At 42.0% G+C, this 23,456-nt stretch overlaps 2 protein-coding genes across 2 annotated transcripts in view; both read left to right on the top strand.

The window, feature by feature from the left end:
- Positions 1-7,592, top strand: part of LOC133646650 (KATNB1-like protein 1) — a 156,809-nt gene extending 149,217 nt beyond the window's left edge. The window contains exons 10-11 of the mRNA XM_062042238.1: positions 7,263-7,356; positions 7,429-7,592. Coding sequence (XP_061898222.1) covers positions 7,263-7,356; positions 7,429-7,461 — 127 coding nt within the window. The 3' untranslated portion in view covers positions 7,462-7,592. The remainder of the gene's footprint in view (positions 1-7,262; positions 7,357-7,428) is intronic.
- A 496-nt stretch (positions 7,593-8,088) lies between these two features.
- zgc:194887 (uncharacterized protein LOC571819 homolog) lies at positions 8,089-23,454 on the top strand. The gene is made up of 2 exons (XM_062040581.1): positions 8,089-8,294; positions 22,772-23,454. Exons 1-2 carry the CDS (start codon positions 8,120-8,122, stop codon positions 23,452-23,454), a joined length of 858 nt encoding a protein of 285 aa, XP_061896565.1. The 5' UTR covers positions 8,089-8,119.
- Positions 23,455-23,456: the final 2 nt, after the last annotated feature.

Raw genomic sequence — 23,456 nt, 5'->3', positions numbered from 1 at the left:
TCGAGGCCACTATAGTAAAGAAAAAGAGTTGGTTCATTATCCGAATCCCTGGGAACGAATCCCGTCCCACAGGAAACGCCCTGTGGCACGTCACAGGAAATGACGTAGCTCAGTCATTCGGCGGCAGATACAGAAGCAGCAACAACAATGGACCGGAAAAAAACGCTCCAAGGCATGGCTTCAATTTACAAAAAACACAACGAGGAAACGGCAATATGCAATTATTGCCAGGCTTCGCTCTCATGTAAGAGGGGAAGTACAACAAGCATGTTGAAACATGTTCAGGCCGGACATAACCTGAACGTTCAAGAACCGTGGTCGGGTCTTCGACACGTGGAGAAGCAGCGACAGAGATGATGAAGCAAGCCCCTCTTCCTCTGCTTCAACCTGCAGTGCTGGTGAGTAACTAACGTTAGCTGTTGCCGGTTAATTTCCATATTTGCTCACTTTTAGCCTTTAGGCTAAAATAAGGTTACCTCTTATGTCAACCAGGACTGCAGTAATGTTAGCTAGACTAACGTTACCTAAGCTAGTCACTTGCTAACGGTAACGTTAACATTAGCCTTTTTGTATGTGTCTGATAACGATAACGGTATCTTGTAGCCTACACCACTACAGAGTTTGCAGGTCTGTCTAATAAACTAGTGCTTTCTTTCTTTCTTTAGTTTATTTCGTACATGAACACACGTACAGCATAACACATCACAGTTTCATATAATTTCACTTTACATCAGGGGTGCCCACACTTTTTCTGCAGGCGAGCTACTTTTCAATTGATCAAGTCGTGGGGATCTACCTCATTAATATATATAATTTATATTTACTTATTTATGAAAGATATGTTTTTTTTAACAAGTTAAAGGTGTCTAATGAAAATGCAAGCATGTTTAATACATATAGTTAATATTGTTAATAAATTAAAGGTGTTTAAGGATAATACAAGAATGTTTAATACATATAGTTAATATTGTTAACAAGTTAAAGGTGTTTAATGATAATACAAGCATGTTTAACACATATAGTTAATATTTTTAATAAGTTAATGGTGTTTAAAGATAATAAAAGCATTTTTAACACATATAGTTAATATTGTTAACAAGTTAAAGGTGTTTAAAGATAATACAAGCATATTTAACACATATAGTTAATATTGTTAACAAGTTAAAGGTGTTTAAAGATAATACAAGCATGTATAACACATATAGTTAATATTGTTAACAAGTTAAAGGTGTTTAAAGATAATACAAGCATGTTTAACACATATAGTTAATATTGTTAACAAGTTAAAGGTGTTTAATGATAATACAAGCATGTTTAACACATATAGATTCCTTTCTTTCATGAAGACAAGAATATAAGTTGGTGTATTACCTGATTCTGCTAACTTGCATTGATAGGAATCAGACAGTGGTGCTGATAACGTCCGCATTTTCAAATGGAGGAGAAAAAAAGTCCTCCTTTCTGTCCAATACCACATGAAAGTGGTTGGTTTTTGGCATCTTATTTGTCCAGCTTCCATACTCGTTTTTATACACTTTACAAGAAATACATTGGCGGCAAACTCCGTAGCTTGCTAGCTTGTGCACGCCAGCTTTCTGAGACTCTTATTTTGTTAGCGCAGGCAGGATGAAGCAGAGTTTTTATTGTGCAACTGTGCGGTCGGTCTTTGGAGTTTTGACAACAGGTACGGCGCCAGAGTCTGTTGAAATAAAAAGTGTTTCTCGCCTTCCTGTTGGTATTTTTTCTTAATAATGAGCTGGCAGCAGCCAGCGTCATATCAGAAGACCCTCAGGTGCCGTGAATGTCAATCAAGTGACGAAAGTGACGTCATAGTGAAGATTTATGATCGCTCATTTTTAGGACTATTTTTTTAATGCCTGGCTGGCGATCGACTGACACACCCTCCGCGATCGACCGATAGCTCGCGATCGACCGATAGCTCGCGATCGACGTAATGGGCACCCCTGCTTTACATCATGTCCGAAAAGGAGTAGGTAGAAGTAAAGCTTATTTAATCCTACCCCTTTCCCACTTCAGAGCGTTTACAAATATATACATCATTTACTGACCTTTTTATAATAAAATAACATCTGTGAATTAGTATATACAACAGTTTTGTAATATGTAATTAATTCAGTCATTATTAATATACTGAGATGAAGAATATCTTATTTTCAATAAGGTTGTAAGTATTTCTCATAATTCTTCTTTGTACTTTTTAAGCACTATTAATTTGAACAACCTCTTAAAGTGGATCCATATCAGTACAATGGTTAACTTCAATACTTAGTCCATTCCATCTTTTAATTCCACATACTAATGCTAAAGACTTAATAACAGACACCCTAGTCTTCACATTCAGCTAATTTCCCCCCTAATTCTATGCTGGGTCTGTCCTTCATGTTGCCTCCAGGACAAGGACGTACAGTCATTCCTGGAGGAGGCCACACTGATGGACCCCAGAAGGTTTAGATACAGACTGGAGGAGGACGTCGTCAAACCTATCTGTGTGTCCAAGCTAGTTCCACGCCAAGTGAACATGTTTTTTCCACCGTTGGCGACACGATTAGCGAAGAGAGGGTCAGACTTGATCCTGAAAAAGCAGACATGCTAATTTTTTGGAAGAACAATTGTTGATTGATGACTGTGGCGTTCTTAGTGTCATAGTGTGTGTAGTTAGTATGTTCCAATAGCAGCAGAAGTGCACTTTTTGGAGAGCTGTATTATTTTCAGTTTTGTGCCCAAGGGACTGATTTTATTCAACACTATATTATTATTTATACACCTATAGTGATCACAGAGACAGGTTGTTTTTGTGTTACTGTATATATTTGTTTTTCTGAAAAATCCCACTTAATATACTTTGGGTAACAACAGTCAAAATTTATGTGTTTATTTTATTTTTTTCTTATAAAATAAAAGTGAGCTTTCGTTAAACCAAATATTGTGTTTTTTTCCATTTACAACAACCTATCTGGATTCGATAAGAGAATCGATAAGGAATCGGTTCGATAAGAGGATTCGATAATCGGCTCGAACTCGATAATTTCCTATCAAACATCATCCTTAGCTGCCAGTTGTTTTCATTTTACCCTAAAAAGCTGTTGTTGTTTGTACAGTGTCTTACTGAAAATAGAAAAAGGGTGCTACATTTTATTTTTTACATTAAAATTTGGATGACTGAGCTGCGTTTGGGCTTTGAGTTTGACACCTGTGTTTTAGGTTAAGCTTTTGATCTTCTTAAGTGCCTAAAAATTATTTGACGTTTTTATTGATGTTACATTTCCGCCAGTAGAATGTCAAGTGGTAAAAAATCCAAAAGTCCTATGATCGATTGTGACCCGTACGACATCATGTATTTTTGGAAGTGTGAGTTTTGTTAGACAATGTACATTGACTTCAATGCATATGCTTGCTATTTGGGCCGCTGACAAAAATACAAGTGTAACCGCTAACTGAACCGCACCAGAGAAATGTTCCAAACCAGAGTACAGGACTACAGTACTCGTACCATGGCCGTAACTGCCATTGGGGACACCGAGGTCATGTATTCTGTATATGTTTTAAGTGACAAGAAAAAGATGATATGACTGACAATATATCTTGTGTGGGACATCATGTGCGCTGTACATCACCATGCGGTAGATCATCCTCTCTCAATATACAATATTTGGTCATGCACAGCTGATCCCGCTACAACTCCAGACAACATCGTTACACAATGAAATGTACTGTCAACATAACGTTAACATTAAATCATACTGACGTCACTAATGTTGAGTTCACCTGAATGAAATTTATGTGAAACACTGTCGGTATAAAACAGTTGTCATGTCAGTCAGATGCAGCAGAACACGTGCTGTGCGTCGGGAAAGGTTGTGTGTTCAAATCCATGTCGGAATTGAAGTAAAGTTTTTAAACTTATGTTTTAATTATGTTGAAATTGTTTAATATGCTTAACTTCAGCATATTTAAAATAAGAGACGCAATCCACAGCTTTGCATGTGGTATCAACTTTGCACAAGTTTTAGTACACGCTAACCTTTAGTAATTAAGGCCTAAAGGTTAGGCCTAAATAAATATTATTACCTTCATGTAGGTAATAATATTTATATGGTGCTGGGATACCCATGATTTAAGCCTTTCAAAGCTCCTTTGGACCACCGTTTTTTGACTTCGGTATTTGGCAAATCCTAAGTGTACCCACTCTGATCCTGCTAGTATCACAGTGGGTACAGGAGTTGTTGTCATGTCTGTTTATCATGTTTCTGTTTTGGCCATGTGCTGTTTTTTGGACACTTTCTTAGTTCCTGGTTTCACTTCCTTGTTTGTTTGTTTCCATGGTTACTCATTAGTTTTCACCTGTCACGTCACGCACCTGTTTTCACCAATCAAGTCACTGTTATTTAAGTCTACCTTTGTTCTTCACTCGTGCTGCCTGCATTGTCTTTATGTCACACCGGTTCATGCCTTTGACCAAGTAAGTTTTCATAGTCCACGTCATAGCTTCTGCTCAGTAGCAGCTTCATTTATGTTTTTGGCACGCTTGCCTTTTTGCTTTATTGTTTGCTTTTTTTGTGATAGTTTTGAGTGATTTATGTTTAATAAATCCAAGCTCACCCTCACGCTGTCGTCCGGAGCCGTCTTTGCATGGGAAGAACAACCCCGCAGCAAGCTGCGACCCCCCCGTTTTGACAGAATGCAGGCAGCAGACGTTCTTCCGCAGACGGGCCATGACGAGGTGATGGAGACGCGCTGGCGAAGATGGAGGCCAGCCAGAAAGGCTTCTTTTCGCCAGCATGGCGCGTCGTTCCCCCAGGATCCTCCTCCGGACAACAAGTTTCCCCAACCAGCCCTGTCTTCCTCGCCGCCGCAGGAGACCCGCGCTGATGACGTCATCCCGCCCACTGGTGATGACGTCAGAGACCAAGATTTTTTTTTAGATTCCATTTACGCCCTCTGTCAGCCGCCCACTAAGGACTTTGTTTCAAAAAATAATCCTTTTGAGAAATTTTTTTCAAAATTTAGATTTTTTCAGACCCACTCTAAAGTGGGGGTGGTGAATAGACATTGTGGACAATTTAATGGGGAGGATTCTGCCCCCCTTCTGACCTCCCTCCACCCACCCCAAAAAACGGTTACAGACGGGGAGCGCGTCTGGTATCCGCTCCTTGAGGGGGGGGCTGGGACCGGGAACTGTGTTGGTGGGGTGGCTCAGCTGCACCCAACCAGGCAGCAACATCCATCCCGGCCGCCACCACCAGTCCGTCACCATGCCAAGCCACATCCCCCAGCTAGGCCACCTGCACCACGTCAAGTTCCATGCGGCCAAGCTCCGCTACCGGCTCCACGCGGCCAAGCTCCGGTACCGGCTCCACGCTGCCAAGCTCCGGTTCCGGCTCCACGCTGCCAAGTTCCTGCTCCACGCTGCCAAGCTCCGGTTCCGGCCCCACGCTGCCAAGCTCCGGTTCCGGCTCAATGCTGCCAAGTTCCTGCTCCATGCTGCCAAGCTCCGGTTCCGGCCCCACGCTGCAAAGCTCCGGTTCCGGCTCCACGCTGCCAAGTTCCTGCTCCACGCTGCCAAGCTCCGGTTCCGGCTCCACGCTGCCAAGCTCCGGTACTAGACCCACGCCAAGACCAAGACCCACGCCAAGACCAAGACCAAGACTGCCAAGACCAAGACTGCCAAGACCACCAAGACCAAGACTGCCAAGACCAAGACGACCAAGACCAAGACCACCAAGACCAAGACTACCAAGACTGCCAAGACTACCAAGACCAAGACTGCCAAGACCAACACCAAGACCCACGCTGCCAACACCAAGACCCACGCTGCCAACACCAAGACCCACGCCGCCAAGACCAAGACCCACGCCGCCAAGACCAAGACCCACGCCGCCAAGACCAAGACCCAAGCTGCCAAGACCAAGACCCAAGCTGCCAAGACCGCCCATGCCAGGACCAAGACCAAGACCCCCCACGCCAAGCTTCGCCGCCTGACGCACCACGGCAAGCTTCGCTGCCTGCCACAACAACGTGCCCACCTCCTCGTCGGCCAAGGATGTGGCCATTCCATGGGCGTCCGCCACGCCAGGTGCGCCGACCTCCTCGTCGGCCACGAATGTGGCCATTCCCAGGTCGCCCACCTCGTCAGGTTCAGCGGCGGTCGCCGCGTCGCCGCCACATGACCATGCCTCGGTGGATCCGGGGCCACTTGGCCTGGCGACCCACCGCCATGTCCCCCTCCCGCCCTCCCATGACTCTTGATCCTGTTTTTTGTTTTTGGACATCTGGGATCTGTCCGTAAGGGGGGGGGGTACTGTCATGTCTGTTTATCATGTTTCTGTTTTGGCCATGTGCTGTTTTTTGGACACTTTCTTAGTTCCTGGTTTCACTTCCTTGTTTGTTTGTTTCCATGGTTACTCATTAGTTTTCACCTGTCACGTCACGCACCTGTTTTACGTTTTGAGTCACGCACCTGTTTTCACCAATCAAGTCACTGTTATTTAAGTCTACCTTTGTTCTTCACTCGTGCTGCCTGCATTGTCTTTATGTCACACCGGTTCATGCCTTTGACCAAGTAAGTTTTCATAGTCCACGTCATAGCTTCTGCTCAGTAGCAGCTTCATTTATGTTTTTGGCACGCTTGCCTTTTTGCTTTATTGTTTGCTTTTTTTGTGATAGTTTTGAGTGATTTATGTTTAATAAATCCAAGCTCACCCTCACGCTGTCGTCCGGAGCCGTCTTTGCATGGGAAGAACAACCCCGCAGCAAGCTGCGACCCCCCCGTTTTGACACTTTTTCATTCAATAGGCTACTTCCTGGTAAAGAAAAACAAAACTCTTACCAATATGAACTCCTGACATGTTATGTTGAAGTTAATCTTTTAAAACTAAGAAACATAGAAAATGCTGTTTACTCACACCCAAAGATTTTCACAGAAAATTAATCAAAAATCAAAAGGTTATAGGCTGGATGCTGGTTTTGGGTTTGAATTTGGACTGAGTATGTTTCCCTAACAATGGGTTTCACAGCAGGCTAATTGGCAAATATAAAGTACCCAAAGGTGTGAATGTCAACACTGAGTTCATTTGTGCCATGCTGTGATTTACTGGTCACCAGTCCAGGGTCTACCCCAATTCTTGCCCAAAGTCAGCTGGGATAGGCTCCAGCTCACTCGTCACCCTGAACAGGATAAGTGGTGGAAAATGAATCAATGAATGAAGCTATGTTTTAGTCAAGCTATATTTCAACTGTTGCAGAAACTTCCAGGTCTTTAATCAGCGGTTGTTGGACTTATGGCATCAGGAGCCTCAACTGAAGTTTTTGCTTGGAGCTGCTGGAGAAATGGCAAAGGTCAGTGATGATACATCTACTGTATGACCATTTTAAAAATTTAGCTGAAGATAAATATTATTTTTCTTACAGGCCGTTGAGTCATTCCTGTCTCAACTTACTTGACATCCAGGAAGAGTGAAAATACCGCCATCCTTTGAGGTTCTGACAATGTGCAATATAAACTTGATCGTGAGAAAATAATGTCTCGTATAAAACTTAGCTCTAGTGGATTTATCATTCTGTTGTCTGAGTTATGTCCCATCAAGTACATTTTACAGTGTTTGTTTTGCTTTATTGCAGTGTGCATTAAAGTTGTATGTACTTCCTTAGTTGGGTACAGAAGAACTGATTATTTATTTTTGTATGTCACCTGCAATACGTCTGAACTGAGCTCCTAGTTATTATTAGCTGCTGAACCTTTATGGGTCAATCTCAGCCGGACTTCAGCCCTATTGCCTTTTGAGGAGGTTAGAGTTAGACAGAGAGAGATTCCTTTCACCTCTCACACGTGGTTTTATCTGACTTGACAGATAAGAGGAAGGTTTGGCATCTGCCATTGTGATGTGAAGCTGAGGCTGAAGTCCAGTTGGAATTGTAAAAGATGGGCCTGTCATAGAACAGCCTTGTTTGTACGCCTACTTTTGATTTGTGCTTGATTAAATCTTCAGCGTGGGAGAAGATTAGCTGGGTTTGTACAGTGTAACCCATCTGCTGACCCAAGAAGAGGTGAGACCTTTTTTTATTGTGGAATAGGGTTGTAGTGTCACTTACTGTACACTTTATGCAGCTAAAGCTTCTCTGCAGGACAATGATGGTATTTGAATTATGGCTAAGGCAAGGTGTGCTTGTGCTCATGCTGAGTCTACATGGAGTCAGCATGGAGCACCTCCAAGCTGAGAACTTGCATCTCCTACCTCTTGATCAGCACAATGTGGTCCTGAACCAGGGAATGAGAGGTATGTTTGTGTAAACGACTTGAACTTGCCTATTAAATGTCTTTGCAGGGTAATAAGTGAGTGAAAACACATAGAAGCTAAAGGCATGACATGAATATGTAAGCAAAACATTTTTTTTTTTTCTATTTACCAACAGTGTAAATTAAGTCTTGTATAGAATGTTCCTCCCCTATCTTTTGCTTTTAAAGAACTGCCCTTTTTTTTTTTCGTTCACAATCATGTCTTTTTTAAATTATTATTATTATTTTAATGATGATACAAAACCTTGCAAGATGTGGCTGATTGGAGTCACCGTTGTAGCCTTCAAATCCCTCTAAAACAACTTTTGAATATTTTGATCATTTTTAGCAGTACCGAGTTTGGCGTGACTTGACCCTGTAAATGTGGAATTTTGAGCCAAACTATGCCGAAATAAATAGATTGCTTACCCAAATCAACTGGAAACGTCCCCAGCCAGCTTGGCCAAACACACTGTCCATCGAGTGAGTCGCTATAACACTGATCATGATACAAGCACATCATCGTACAACTACAGTAGATACGCTGTCGAGCTGGCTGTGTACAAACAAAACATGAAATAATACTTTACAGATATTGTAATATGATTGTTCACGTTTTTTAGTCGATACAGATTGGTGTATTATCACATTTTGTTGTGCATTACAAACTCAAAAGCTATTTAGTTGTTGACGTAGTAGCTAGCTTACCTCTTGCCGTAACTAGCTTACGGCTAATACCGCAGCAAGGCGATGAATTGTTACGCTAGCAAAGCAGTTCCTCAATGTTGCTACAGCTTGGTTATTATACAGATTACTGAACGTAAATGAAGAATTGTTGGCGGTTTTTAAATGCATTTTTAAAGCGAATTAGAGGTAAAATGGATTGGGCCCATTAGCTGCATTGCTAGCCACTGAGAACAAGCCAGTTATTGCAAATTAGAGTGCATAAAAACTTTTGTCTTTTTTTTTTACCATCAGGATTGTGAACGATAGGCAAAACTTTTTTAAAAAAAGTACAGTTCCCCTTTAAACGCTTTATTTGTGACTTTATCAGTTAGATCAGCTGTGATATGTGGGATGGTCAAATTCCACTGTTTGGGCCCTGAATGACTTTACTGACTCATAGATGACCTGTGATATAATTTGTGTATCTTGGTAAGTTGTTGTAACATACTGGCGCAAGATCAAGGTTTCACTGTTTTCCCAAACAAAATTGTGCCAAATTTGCAACAGAGTTGTCAGCCCACATTTAAAAGAGGGGGTTGTATTAAATACTTTAAATATGTAATTATCTTTACATTCAGTACCTAACAATACAACAAGTATGTTGCCTTCTGATCCCATGTTAAAATGCTAATATGACATCTATTATCAATCAATCAATCAATCAATGTTTATTTATATAGCCCTAAATCACAAGTGTCTCAAAGGGCTGTACAAGCCACAACGACATCCTCGGTACAGAGCCCACATACGGGCAAGGAAAAACTCACCCCAGTGGGACGTCGGTGAATGACTATGAGAAACCTTGGAGAGGACCGCATATGTGGGTAACCCCCCCCCCCCCCCCCCCTCTAGGGGAGACCGAAAGCAATGGATGTCGAGTGGGTCTGACATAACATTGTGAAAGTCCAGTCCACAGTGGATCCAACACATCAGCGGGAGTCCAGTCCACAGCGGGGCCAACAGGAAACCATCCCGAGCGGAGACGGGTCAGCAGCGCAGAGATGTCCCCAACCGATGCACAGGCTAGTGGTCCACCCGGGGTCCCGACTCTGGACAGCCAGCACTTCATCCATGGCCACCGGACCTATGCAACTCCCCCTCGCAAGGGACAGGGGAGAAGAGGAGAGAAGAAAAGAAACGGCAGATCAACTGGTCTAAAAAAGGGGGGTCTATTTAAAGGCTAGATTATACAAATGAGTTTTAAGATGGGACTTAAATGCTTCTACTGAGGTAGCATCTCTAACTGTTACCGGGAGGGCATTCCAGAGTACTGGAGCCCGAATAGAAAACGCTCTATAGCCCGCAGACTTTTTTTTGGCTCTGGGAATCACTAATAAGCCGGAGTTCTTTGAACGCAGATTTCTTGTCGGGACATATGGTACAATACAATCGGCGAGATAGGCTGGAGCTAAACCGTGTAGTATTTTATACGTAAGTAGTAAAACCTTAAAGTCGCATCTTAAGTGCACAGGAAGCCAGTGCAAGTGAGCCAGTATAGGCGTAATATGATCAAACTTTCTTGTTTTTGTCAAAAGCCTTGCAGCCGCATTTTGTACCAACTGTAATCTTTTAATGCTAGACATAGGGAGACCCGAAAATAAAATGTTACAGTAATCGAGACGAGACGTAACGAACGCATGAATAATGATCTCAGCGTCGCTAGTGGACAAGATGGAACGAATTTTAGCGATATTACGGGGATGAAAGAAGGCCGTTTTAGTAACACTCTTAATGTGTGACTCAAACGAGAGAGTTGGGTCGAAGATAATCCCCAGATTATTTACCGAGTCGCCTTGTTTAATTGTTTGGTTGTCAAATGTTAAGGTGGTATTATTAAATAGATGTTGGTGTCTAGCAGGACTGATAATCAGCATTTCCGTTTTCTTAGCGTTGAGTTGCAAAAAGTTAGCAGACATCCATTGTTTAATTTCATTAAGACACGCCTCCAGCTGACTACAATCCGGCGTGTTGGTCAGCTTTAGGGGCATGTAGAGTTGAGTGTCATCAGCATAACAGTGAAAGCTAACACCGTACTTGCGTATGATGTCACCCAGCGGCAGCATGTAAATACTAAAGAGTGCAGGGCCAAGAACCGAACCCTGGGGAACTCCGCACGTTACCTTGACATAGTCCGAGGTCACATTGTTATGGGAGACGCACTGCATCCTGTCAGTAAGATAAGAGTTAAACCAAGACAAGGCTAAGTCTGACATACCAATACGTGTTTTGATACGCTCTAATAAAATATTATGATCGACGGTATCGAAAGCGGCGCTAAGATCAAGAAGCAGCAACATAGATGACGCATCAGAATCCATCGTTAGCAATAGATCATTAGTCATTTTTGCGAGGGCTGTCTCCGTAGAGTGATTTGCCCTGAAACAGGATTGAAAAGGTTCACAGAGATTGTTAGTCACTAAGTGTTCATTTAGCTGCTGTGCAACAATTTTTTCGAGAATTTTGGAAATAAACGGAAGGTGGGAGACCGGTCGGTAGTTTACCATGAGGTCAGGATCGAGGTTAGGTCTTTTGAGCAGAGGATGAATAACCGCTTTTTTGAATGCTAGGGGAACAGTGCCGGAGGAAAGTGATAAGTTTATAATATTTAACACTGATGGACCTAATAATACAAACAGTTCCTTGATAAGTTTCCCAGGAAGTGGGTCAAGTAAACATGTTGTTTGTTTTATCCCACTTACACGCTGTAATAATTCCTCTAATGTTATTTCATCAAAAATAGAGAGACTATTTTGGAGGGCAGTGTCCGTCGTATATACAGTCGTATTTGTGTTAATAGAACCCAGTTGTAGCTGGGATGCGTTGTCTTTAATCTCCTTTCTAATGAGTTCAATTTTCTTATTAAAGAAATTCATAAAATCATCTGCCGAGTGGGTGGAGCTACTGGGAGGAGTCCCTTTTTGGGTTAGCGATGCTACTGTACTAAACAGAAATTTAGGATCGTTTTTGTTGAGGCGGATGAGATTTGAGTAGTATTTAGCTTTAGCTAAGGTAAGCATGCGTTTATAAGTTATTAAACTATCACTCCATGCTTGATGGAAAACCTCAAGTTTAGTCGCGCGCCATTTGCGTTCCAGTTTTCTACATGATAATTTATGAGCTCTAATTTCTTCTGTAAACCATGGGGTGCGCCTTTTAGGGGCCCTTTTTTGCTTTAGCGGTGCTATACTATCAATAATTTCGCGCAAGGCATCGTCAAAGTTGTTAGTGAGGTTATCAGTAGAGCCGACATAATTTGGGAATGGTGCCATTACCGAAGGCAGTAGGTCAGCAAGAGTCATCGTTGTGGCAGCATTAATGTTGCGGCCGCTATAGCAGTTATTATTATCATTAGCTTGTTGACAATGAGTCAAAACTTCAAATTTTATAAGGTAATGATCGGACATTACTTTAGTATATGGAAGTATCGTAACTTTGGAGGTGGTGACACCCCTGACAAGCACTAGATCTATTGTATTACCGTTGCGATGCGTGGGTTCATGTATTATTTGTGTAAGACCACAGCTATCAATTATGGTTTGGAGCGCCACGCACTGAGGGTCCGATGGGGTATTCATATGGATATTAAAGTCCCCCATTATGATTATATTGTCGGCGTGCGTCACTAGATCAGCAACGAACTCTGAGAATTCACTGATAAAGTCCGAATAGGGCCCAGGGGGGCGGTAGATAACAGCCAGGTCGAGAGGTAGCGGTGTGACAGACCTCATAGTAAGCACCTCAAACGTTTTATATTTATTATTTAGGTTAGGGGTAAGGTTGAAATTTTCATTGTATATTAGTGCGACACCCCCTCCCCTTTTAAGAGGACGGGCAACATGCGCATTCGGATAGTTAGGAGGAGATGCCTCATTGAGCGCAAAAAATTCGTCTGGTTTGAGCCAGGTTTCGCTAAGACCAATGACGTTAAGATTGTTGTCTCTAATGACCTCATTAACTAATAACGCCTTGGGAGACAATGATCTTATGTTTAAAAAGCCCATATTATAGGTATTGGGCTGTTTTGACGAGTTTTTGTTAAGAGTATCCGTAGTGGCAATATTAACAATGTTGCGTTTATTATGCGTAGTGCACTTTAAATAGTTTCGACCATATCTAGGAATTAATATGACGGGAATTTTCTGATTGTTTGCTTGGTGCTGCAATAGACTGGACATATCATAATTTGCCACCTCAGTAGAATGCATGTCCACCTCTGACACAGACACAACAGAAAAAACATTATGTGAATTGTGTATTATTCTAAGAGAATTGCTATGCGTACATGGATTATCCAGCCTGGCGCTGGCTAGTTCTAGCTTAACTGACTCCTCACCCGGACTAACAGACATTGTAATTGCCTGTGACCGGGCTTGCTCTAGTGTAGTCAGTCAAGTGAGACTTAAATAGTAGTCTATGTTTCTAGACAGGATGATGGCGCCTTCCTGGTTAGGGTGAAGGCCGTCTCTCATCAGCAAGCCTGGTTTGCCCCAGAAAGAGGGCCAGTTATCAATAAACGTTAGTCCTTGTTGCCTACAGTAGCTAGCCAGCCACTTGTTAAGCGAGACTAATCTGCTATATCTCTCATCATTGCCTCTCGCAGGCAGGGGGCCAGAGACAATTACTCGATGCCTGGACATCTTTCTGGCGAGATCACAAGTCCTGGCTATGTTTCTCTTTGTAATCTCTGACTGTCTCATTCTAGTGTCATTGGAGCCAACGTGTACAACTATATTCGCATAATTAGTGGTGCGATTAGCCTGTCGTACGTGTTTACTAGGCCTGTTGCGAGTTAGCTCCCTAAGATTAGCTTCAATGTCAGGTGCTCTGGCCCCGGGGATACACTTTACTGTGGCTGGTTTGCTAAGCTTTATGTTTCGGGTGATGGAGTCCCCTATGACTAAGGTGTGGTGCCCGGTAGACTGGGGTGTAGGACTAGCTAAAGAGCTAAATCTATTATGCGTCTCAACCGGTACACCGTAGCTTGTAGGCCGCTTAGGACTGCTACAAGCTGGGCTAGTTAGCTCGCTACAGCTAACGCTAGCAGATTTGTCCGCAACATCTAAAGTTACGACATTACTCTGCTCTAACTGGCGGACACGGCCCTCTAGCAGAGCCAACCTCTCCGTGAGTATGGTGCGAGACGCGCAGGAAGCCATTACTCACAGTGTTTTCTGTCACCGAGTGAAGTTCCTGCTGTCCTCAGGGAAGTGGTGGCGGTCTGCGGGAGTAGCTTCCTACTTACCTTCTGACCGGCGCTGCCTTTCTCCGCGCTAGCTTAGCAGCTAGCTAGCTGAGGAAAGGGTGGTGGGACAGAGATCGGGTGATTTGCAAGTTAAATAGTACCACTAAATATGTTTGAGAAGTGATAAAGAAAGCTGTAGAACAATTAAAAGCACACAGATAGAGCGATACTTAGCCTTTTTCGCAACAGCGAACAGACGGCGAGCAGTCACGCACGGTGAACCGGAACCGGAAGTACCGATTCTTTAATATTTAAAATTGGGTGAAGTACAGGAATAGATACTCAGACACAAATACAGGGTGACTAAAAAAAACAAAAAACAATAAAATGTTATTAAATCCTACAAAGGAACATGTTCCTGCTTTTTGTAAATGACTTTAAACTTCAGACTGTGTATGATCATTCCTCAGTTATCTTGGTCTCTGCATAAAAGTCATATTTTTGGTCCAAAATATGCTCCAAATAAGGCAAACTTGCATATGTTGCGCAAAATTGTCTATTGCTCGAACTTTAGAATCTAGGTTTTGCACAGTCCAATACTCTCTGGTACTCTGTACTTCTGAACCCAGTCAAAAATTATGCTTTTTGATGGAGCATGAGGACACCAAAACTTTCTCCAAAAATGTGCTTGCACTACGCTGAATGATTTGTAGGAGACATAGGACTTCATGCAAAATGTATTTTCCTTGGTTGACCAAGACTTGTTGGGAAAGACTACAGTTTTGTTCCAATATTTCATGCACAAAGTTGGTTGGTAGAAGTTTATTTCGAACATGTATACAATTTCAATAAGGTACATCACACATTATAATTTTTCTTTACAACAAAAAAAGTCGACTTGTACAGTACACGGAGTAAAAAAAATGAACATGTCTCTGGATTGTCAGGTAGCGTTGGTGACGAACCCCAAGATGCAGAGATGGCAGGCTTGTTGCAGGAAAACATGACTTTTAATGTCAAAAATAAAATGCAGGAAAACAGGAATCAGGAACCAGGAAACAGGCAAACTGGGAACAGCTAACAGGAAGCAGCATACACGAAACAGCAAACAAGAGACGAGGAACCGGGGAGAACTGAAGATAGCAAACAGTCCACAGCATACAATACTCCAGCACTGACTGGAGGGCGAGGCAGGTAGAAATAGTAGCCTGATTGGCAATTTCCACCAGGTGTGCCAGATTGCCAATCAGGTACAGGTGAAGGAAACAAGCGCTCAGGAGACGTGCAGGAAAAGGAACCAAAATAAGAGCGCTGACAGGAAATAAAACACAAACACAGAGGAAAAACCAAAACATAACAAAACTGTCAGTGATAAGCATGACATGGATGTTCTCATTTATCCTATTCATTGTATTCTCAGGGCATTCCATCGATTGGAACTGGACTGTTCAGTTTGTCTTAGAAGACATTTCACCTCTCATCCAATTAGTCTTCACCGGTTCACACCCATTGATTGGTCAGATCTAGTCTTAGATTGGGTGTTTGTTTAGTGGTCGTTTCTCAGCGATCGTTCTGCCACACAATATCACTCAATACCTAAAACTTCAACAACTGTCGTTGGCATTGACAGTAGGATTGCTCTTTTGCATCAGTTATTTTTCTCACTACGACAGGGAGTAACTATTCATGCCCAGGCACACCCTCCTGGTTTTGGAGTGTAAATAGTTGGGGGTTTGGCACCAGCCGCTAGACTAGATCTGACTAATCTAAGTCTAAGACTAGATCTGACCAATCTAAGTCTAAGAGCATAAAGTGATGAAGCCTGAAAGGCGAAATGTCTTCCGAGACAAATTAAACAGCCCAGTTGCGATTGATTGTATGCCCTGAGAATTTTGATTAGCATATTTATTCAAGGATTTGTATGGAGTTTTTTGTATCACCCTGCCCCTGGATACTTTGCCATTGTTTTTCTCTTTTTACTGGAGGACATTCAGACAGGGTGTTGTGCGCCACTGCCACAGCCCCTTTTAGTTTGCCTAATTTTCACTAGTTAGCATCCAGCAGGCACAATACATTAAAACAACGTTGAGAACTCGTTGAATTATGTCTTGACGTTGAGCAACTCAAACATAGCATTGAAACAACATTCTTTTTGACGACATTTAATCAATGTTGGGTTCTGGTGTTGACTTGACTATTGAAATTTGGTCATTTCCCAACCAATATTCGACAACACAAATACAACGTTGAAACAACATACTTTTTGACGACCTTTACTCAATGTCAGGTTGTGATGTTGATTTGACCATTGAAATTTGGTCATTTACCAACCAACAAAGTGGATCCAACCTTGAACATCAACGTTGTCTTAGTTTACAAATACAACTATTTTACAATGTTGTTTCAAAGTCAGTTTTAAAGGATGTATATGTATATTCAATGTTGTATCAATGTCTTGTGCCTGCTGGGCAGGGCTCTTGTACAGTACATGGACAAAATAACAGTAATAACACCGCCCTCTTTGCAGTTTAGGTATACAATAATATAATATGTTTAAAGCATTTACAAAATAAAATAATATGTACTATGTTTCATGTGAATTTTTATTTTTAATTTTTTAAAATAATTTATTTAACTAAGGTGTAATTTATTTAACCTGTATTTTAAAATGGTATTTAAATAAATCATAGGTAATACCATAGTAATACTATACTGATATAATACTATCACAGGCAACTTTTCTACAGAGATAGTAAAACACTACTTTTTTGAGAATTTAATGTATGCACACATGGTCAAAAATCTTAGCAGACCCTTGAAGGAGCTGTTTGCAACCTCAAACATCTGCCTAGAGAAAACTTACTTTCCAAAGTGTTGTAAGCATTAAACTCTACCCTTTTCCGGCTTTGAGCTCGTACACTATACCCACGTAAACACACACACACACACGTGTTAGCTTTGTGTGTGGACAACTAATGATAGCGATTTGGCAAACATTAGCTAAGGTTATCATTGAATACGTATTCAATGAAAACAACAACATGACTGCAATTTGTTAGTTGCTTCTCTTGGACTGCTATTTTGTAGTGCGTGTGGACGAGAAAGCGGTGAGTGACAAGCATGAAGGCTACAGTAATTCCTCAGGCAGACGAGCAACTGTTATTCAATTTACAGTCGTCCCTCGTTTATCGCTGTTAATTGGTTCCAGACTTACCTAGAATCAATTAATTTCCACAAAGTAGGAATCATTCATTTTAGATCGAATATTTTCATAACTCGAGCATAAAAGCTGTTTACTACCTTTTAAATGTTTTTCAACAATTTTAGAACTCTCTCGACATAAAATAACATACTTTAGTCACCTTTACATTTTTTTAATACAATATACAAACGCTGTTTCCATATGAGTTGGGAAATTGTGTTAGATGTAAGTATAAACGGAATACAATGACTTGCAAATCATTTTCAACCCATACTCAGTTGAATATGCTACAAAGACAACATATTTGATGTTCAAACTGATAACATTTTTTTTTTTGCAAATAATCATTAACTTTAGAATTTGATGTCAGCAACACGTGACAAAGAAGTTGGGAAAGGTGGCAATCAATACTGATAAAGTTGAGGAATGCTCATCAAACACTTATTTGGAACATCCCACAAGTGAACAGGCAAATTGGGAAAAGGTGGGTGCCATGATTGGGTATAAAAGTAGATTCCATGAAATGGTCAGTCATTCACAAACAAGGATGGGGCGAGGGTCACCACTTTGTCAACAAATGCGTGAGCAAATTGTTGAACAGTTTAAGAAAAACCTTTCTCAACCAGCTATTGCAAGGAATTTGGGGATTTCACCATCTACGATCCGTAATATCATCAAGGGGTTCAGAGAATCTGGAGAAATCACTGCACGTAAGCAGCTAAGCCCGTGACCTTCGATCCCTCAGGCTGTACTGCATCAACAAGCGACATCAGTGTGTAAAGGATATCACCACATGGGCTCAGGAACACTTCAGAAACCCACTGTCAGTAACTACAGTTGGTCGCTACATCTGTAAGTGCAAGTTAAAACTCTCCTATGCAAGGCCAAAACCGTTTATCAACAACACCCAGAAACGCCGTCGGCTTCGCTGGACCTGCGCTCATCTAAGATGGACTGATACAAAGTGGAAAAGTGTTCTGTGGTCTGACGAGTCCACATTTCAAATTGTTTTTGGAAACTGTGGACATCGTGTCCTCCGGACCAAAGAGGAAAAGAACCATCCGGATTGTTATAGGCGCAAAGTTGAAAAGCCAGCATCTGTGATGGTATGGGGGTGTATTAGTGCCCAATACATGGGTAACTTACACATCTGTGAAGGCGCCATTAATGCTGAAAGGTACATACATGTTTTGGAGCAACAAATGTTGCCATCCAAGCAACGTTACCATGTACGCCCCTGCTTATTTCAGCAAGACAATGCCAAGCCATGTGTTACATCAACGTGGCTTCATAGTAAAAGAGTGCGGGTACTAGACTGGCTTGCCTGTAGTCCAGACCTGTCTCCCATTGAAAATGTGTGGCGCATTATGAAAGCTAAAATACCACAACGGAGACCCCCGGACTGTTGAACAACTTAAGCTGTACATCAAGCAAGAATGGGAAAGAATTCCACCTGAGAAGCTTAAAAAATGTGCCTCCTCAGTTCCCAAACATTTACTGAGTGTTGTTAAAAGGAAAGGCCATGTAACACAGTGGTGAACATGCCCTTTCCCAACTACTTTGGCACGTGTTGCAGCCATGAAATTCTAAGTTAATTATTATTTGCAAAAAAAAAAAAAAGTTTATGAGTTTGAACATCAAATATCTTGTCTTTGTAGTGCATTCAATTGAATATGGCTTGAAAAGGATTTGCAAATCATTGCATTCCGTTTATATTTACATCTAGCACAATTTCCCAACTCACATGGAAACGAGGTTTGTAATAATGCTTCCTGACTCAGTGTGCGTACCACCAATCCCCTCCAGCCACCCCCTGCAACTCCAGCTTGACACAATTCTGGAAGCAGTTGTCATTGTCTTGGTCCTTTGTGGCGAATTTCTGGTTGCCGTGCAGGTAGTTCTCCGTGTTGTAGTTTTTCTTGTTGGTGGTGGCCACGATGCTGAACAGTGCCCTCTGATTGGTATGGTCTCATCTAATGGCCAGTACTACTCTAGTATTGATAGTTTTACTGCATTTAGAAAAGTATGTGCTTAAAAATGCTTAATAAAGGGCAAAAATTTTATAGAATATGCTTTACAGTTTTTTCCAACACATTTTAAATGTTCACACAGTTAACAAAGTCTACACACAGAAAGCAAAATCACTGTGCAGGTTTGCCTGATGTTAGGCGTAGACTCTGCTTCACAGTTTTTTGCGAAATATTACACACGATGCTTTACACACACCTTCCTATCTTGCACATGTGATGTGGATGAGATACTATGACCTGATCCAGCTAGACGGGCAGGTGATGATTGGAATCAGTAACTGAGGCTTTTGAGTAAGTTTTTTCATAGAGTTGCTGATGCCTAAGTCTGCACATGTAGCTTATACTCTATGCCAGTGATTTCCAACCTTTTTTGAGCCGCGGCACACTTTTTACATTTACAAAATCCTGCGGCACACCACCAAACAAAATGACACTCTAACACAGTATATAATACATATAGTTAATAATGTAGTTTCTAAATGTATTTATACTCACCTAGTGTGAAACTTGGGCCTGAGCATCTAATTTACAATGGCTTTACAAGCGCGCAGTATTAATGTTTCTGCCACAGTGTGAGACTTTTTTGTCTACGAGCTCAGCAACAAGGTAGCTAGCTTTAAGGGCTGTTTCGTTTACCTTTGAGGTTTTTCTCAGAAAAGTTGCCTGTTTCTCATTGTTTGTACGTAAGCGTACAAAATAGTCCATCGGCTTGTTTTGAACGGAAGTGTGTTTCGTTTGGAGATGGCGTTTAAGCTTGCTTGGCACCATGGCGCTATTGGATAGCTTCTCACCACACACCAAGCACAGCGGAGTCGGTGCTGTCGCATCCCTGGTGAAAGTAAATCCAAATGAAAGATAGCTTTCGCTGTATTGCCTCGAGCTCACCGTCTTGTCTTTTTTATTTTTTCGACCACTCATACTAGGGCCTTCATCTGGGTCAGAATTTTGTCCAGGCCCCTGTTCGGCATTTGCATTTTCCCTTCTCAAAAACTTCTCCATCACTGTCACTTGCTCGCCTCCTCTTGCTGCGCTCCCAAACTGTCACTGTCATGTGTTGTGCAGCGCTAACTCGATTGTCTTTACAGGTATTTATTGCCCTTTGCTGTCACCTACTGAAATAGAAGAGTATTACATTATCTGCCGTACTTTATAATAGCACAGACACCGACAATGGTTAATTAGAAGATATTAAATAATTTCCCACGGCACACCTGACGATCTCTCTCGGCACACTGGTTGAAAATCACTGCTCTATGCTGTCATTTTTATTTAGCTCCAGATTTTTTTTCAAACCTTTTTATTTGTCTCAGATTTTAATTTGTACCGCATGTCATTGTTGACTACTGTGATATGTTACTGTGTCCTGGGCATGACGTTAAAGTGCATCCGGCAGTGGAGGCTCCTCTATGGGGTCTTGGGGCACTAGGAGGTTAACCCCTTTACTACTGTTACCCCAGGTGGCCCTTGGCAAAGGCCTAGTACCTGACTGCCTCCTAGCCAGGGATACGGTGAAGACCTCAACGGCGGAGCAGGCGAAAGACGGTAGATTTATGAACTACCACAATGGCTGTGATGGCGGAAGAAGGCTGCAGCAGAAAAGGGTCCCCAGTCGTCTTGGACTCCATGCCACTGGACCCTGACTCGATTCTGTCAAGGATCGTGTGGTGACTGTCTGTGCACCAGTCTCCCCACGTTAAACAAAGTCATGCACAGGCATCCTCCATAAAGGGATACACCCCTACCAGGAGGATCGTCATACTCGGTCGAGTGACCACCGATGATGATGATGATGATGATATGTTACTTAACCTGACTGTGGTAAAAATAAATATTTGCAGTTTGCAGCATCATTGTTGAGCAGTTCTTGAAAAGATTACAGAATATTTTTACTTTTTCTTTAGGTCCTAACGTGTAGGCCAGGGGTCGGCAACCCAAAATGTTGAAAGAGCCATATTGGACCAAAAATACAAAAACAAATCTGTCTGGAGCCGCAAAAAATTAAAAGCCATATTACATACAGATAGTGTGCCATGAGATATAAATTGAATTAAGATGACTTAAAGGAAACTAAATTACCTCAAATATAGCTACAAATAAGGCATAATGATGCAATATGTATATAATAGATAGCCTAAATAGCATGTTAGCATCGATTAGCTTGCAATCATGCAGTGACCAAATATGTCTGATTAGCACTCCACACAAGTCAATAACATCAACAAAACTCACCTTCGTGCATTCATGCACAACGTTAAAAGTTTGGTGGACAAAATGAGACAGAAAAAGAAGTGGCATAAAACACGTCCTAGAAAGTCGGAGAAAGTTATACATGTAAACAAACTACGGTGAGTTCAAGGACCGCCAAAATTAGTAGGACAAAACGGCGCTCGCCAAATACTCGAATCAGTGAAGCATGTTTAATATAAACAGTGTGCTTTATAACAATTATGGAGGTTTGTGTCATGTTTGTCCTCCTACAGTAACCATATTAAAACAAAAAATATATTTTTTTCCCCCTCATCTTTTCCATTTTTCATACATTTTTGAAAAAGCTCCAGAGAGCCACTAGGGCGGCGCTAAAGAGCCGCATGTGGCTCTAGAGCCGCGCGTTGCCGACCCCTGGTGTAGGCCCACTTCAAAGTAATCAATGACGATTGCTATGGATTTGCCAATATATTTTGTCAAGTTATAGTAATCATCACATATGCTAAAAAGGTCGGGCAAAATGCGCCAAACATGTGATTTCTTATAGTAAAATAGTTTTTTTTTTACAAATGTTCTGGGTAAGTCACTCCAATAGTGTCTTATCATTTGAAGGCTCTGTGAGTAAGATGAGAAAAAAACTGCATTTTTACAAATGCTTGCTTTATTTTGATGAATGGGCATATGTTTTGACCAAAGTGTGTCATTTTGCAAATAATCTAGGAATTAAGAAAATTGAATGTGGTGTTTGGAAAAGTGTGTATATCTTTTGAAAAAAGACACACAGTTAGTAGAATTGTGTGTAAGCAAATGGAAAAAAAATGAAAAAAAATAGGCGATGTGGTGAAGCCGCAATATTTGAAGTGCGATGTAGCACGGGACGACTGTGATTGGTAATTGTGAACATCCTTTTCTAAAAAATATGTTTCTTTTAAACCACTAATTGTAACCGGCGATGTTCTTTTTATATTTTCTGTTTTGATTATTGCAACTTTTGAAAAATTATCCCTTTAATGTGCTTCCTTCACAAAAATGTACAATCTTTCTTTAAAAAGTTGATGTATTTGTTACATGTGTGTTATGTTCGGACGATATACCACGGTGTAAGAAATGAAGATCTCTGATTGTCCCCACAGTGCTGCCAAGGGATTGTCATGAAATGCTGGTGACCTCTTCAGGTAATGCCAGAGACGGGGTCTACCTAATCCAACCTCGGGACACCCCCATTGTGGCATACTGTGCCATGCAGGAGGGCGGCTGGACCATTGTGCAGCACATCACCGTCAACAGCAGCGTCAGTTTTGACCGCGTCTGGGCTGACTACAAGCACGGCTTCGGGGACATCACAGGAGATCACTGGCTCGGAAACGAATACCTTCATCAGCTCACAGGAGGCCCGGGGCACTACACACTTGGAGTCAAACTAGTGGACCGAGATGCCGTCACAAAGATGGGAGAGTACGACCCTTTTCTGGTGGAGGATGAATCCTCGGCGTACAGGCTGAGGCTGGGGTTGTTCCAGGGCACAGCTGTGGATGCCCTCACCCTGGACACGGAGAACTACCTGCACGACAACCAGAAATTCACCACAAAGGACCGAGACAATGATAACTACTTCCAGAACTGTGCCAAGCTGGAGTTCCAGGGGGTGGCCGGAGGGGGTTGGTGGTACGACGCATGCGCGGGTGCCAATCTGAACCGCAGGAATGTCATCTACTGGCAAAAGGACTGCAACAAGGAGCGGCTGTGCAAGTATGCATGGATGATGGTCAGACCCTCACACACTCCCAAAGTTGTTCACAGTAAAGACGAGCTATGATG

This window comes from Entelurus aequoreus, linkage group LG03, assembly GCF_033978785.1.
Source record: "Entelurus aequoreus isolate RoL-2023_Sb linkage group LG03, RoL_Eaeq_v1.1, whole genome shotgun sequence".
In the NCBI taxonomy this organism is placed as follows: Eukaryota; Metazoa; Chordata; class Actinopteri; order Syngnathiformes; family Syngnathidae; genus Entelurus; species Entelurus aequoreus.
The sequence above is the reverse complement of the archived record's forward strand: the minus strand, read 5'-3'. Positions and strand labels throughout refer to the sequence as shown.

Coding starts and splice junctions, on each gene's coding strand:
- zgc:194887 (XM_062040581.1), top strand. CDS start 8,120: ATGCAGCTAAAGCTTCTCTGCAGGACAATGATGGTATTTGAATTATGG. Junction 8,295..22,771: donor CCTGAACCAGGGAATGAGAG/GTATGTTTGTGT, acceptor TTGTCCCCACAG/TGCTGCCAAGGGATTGTCAT.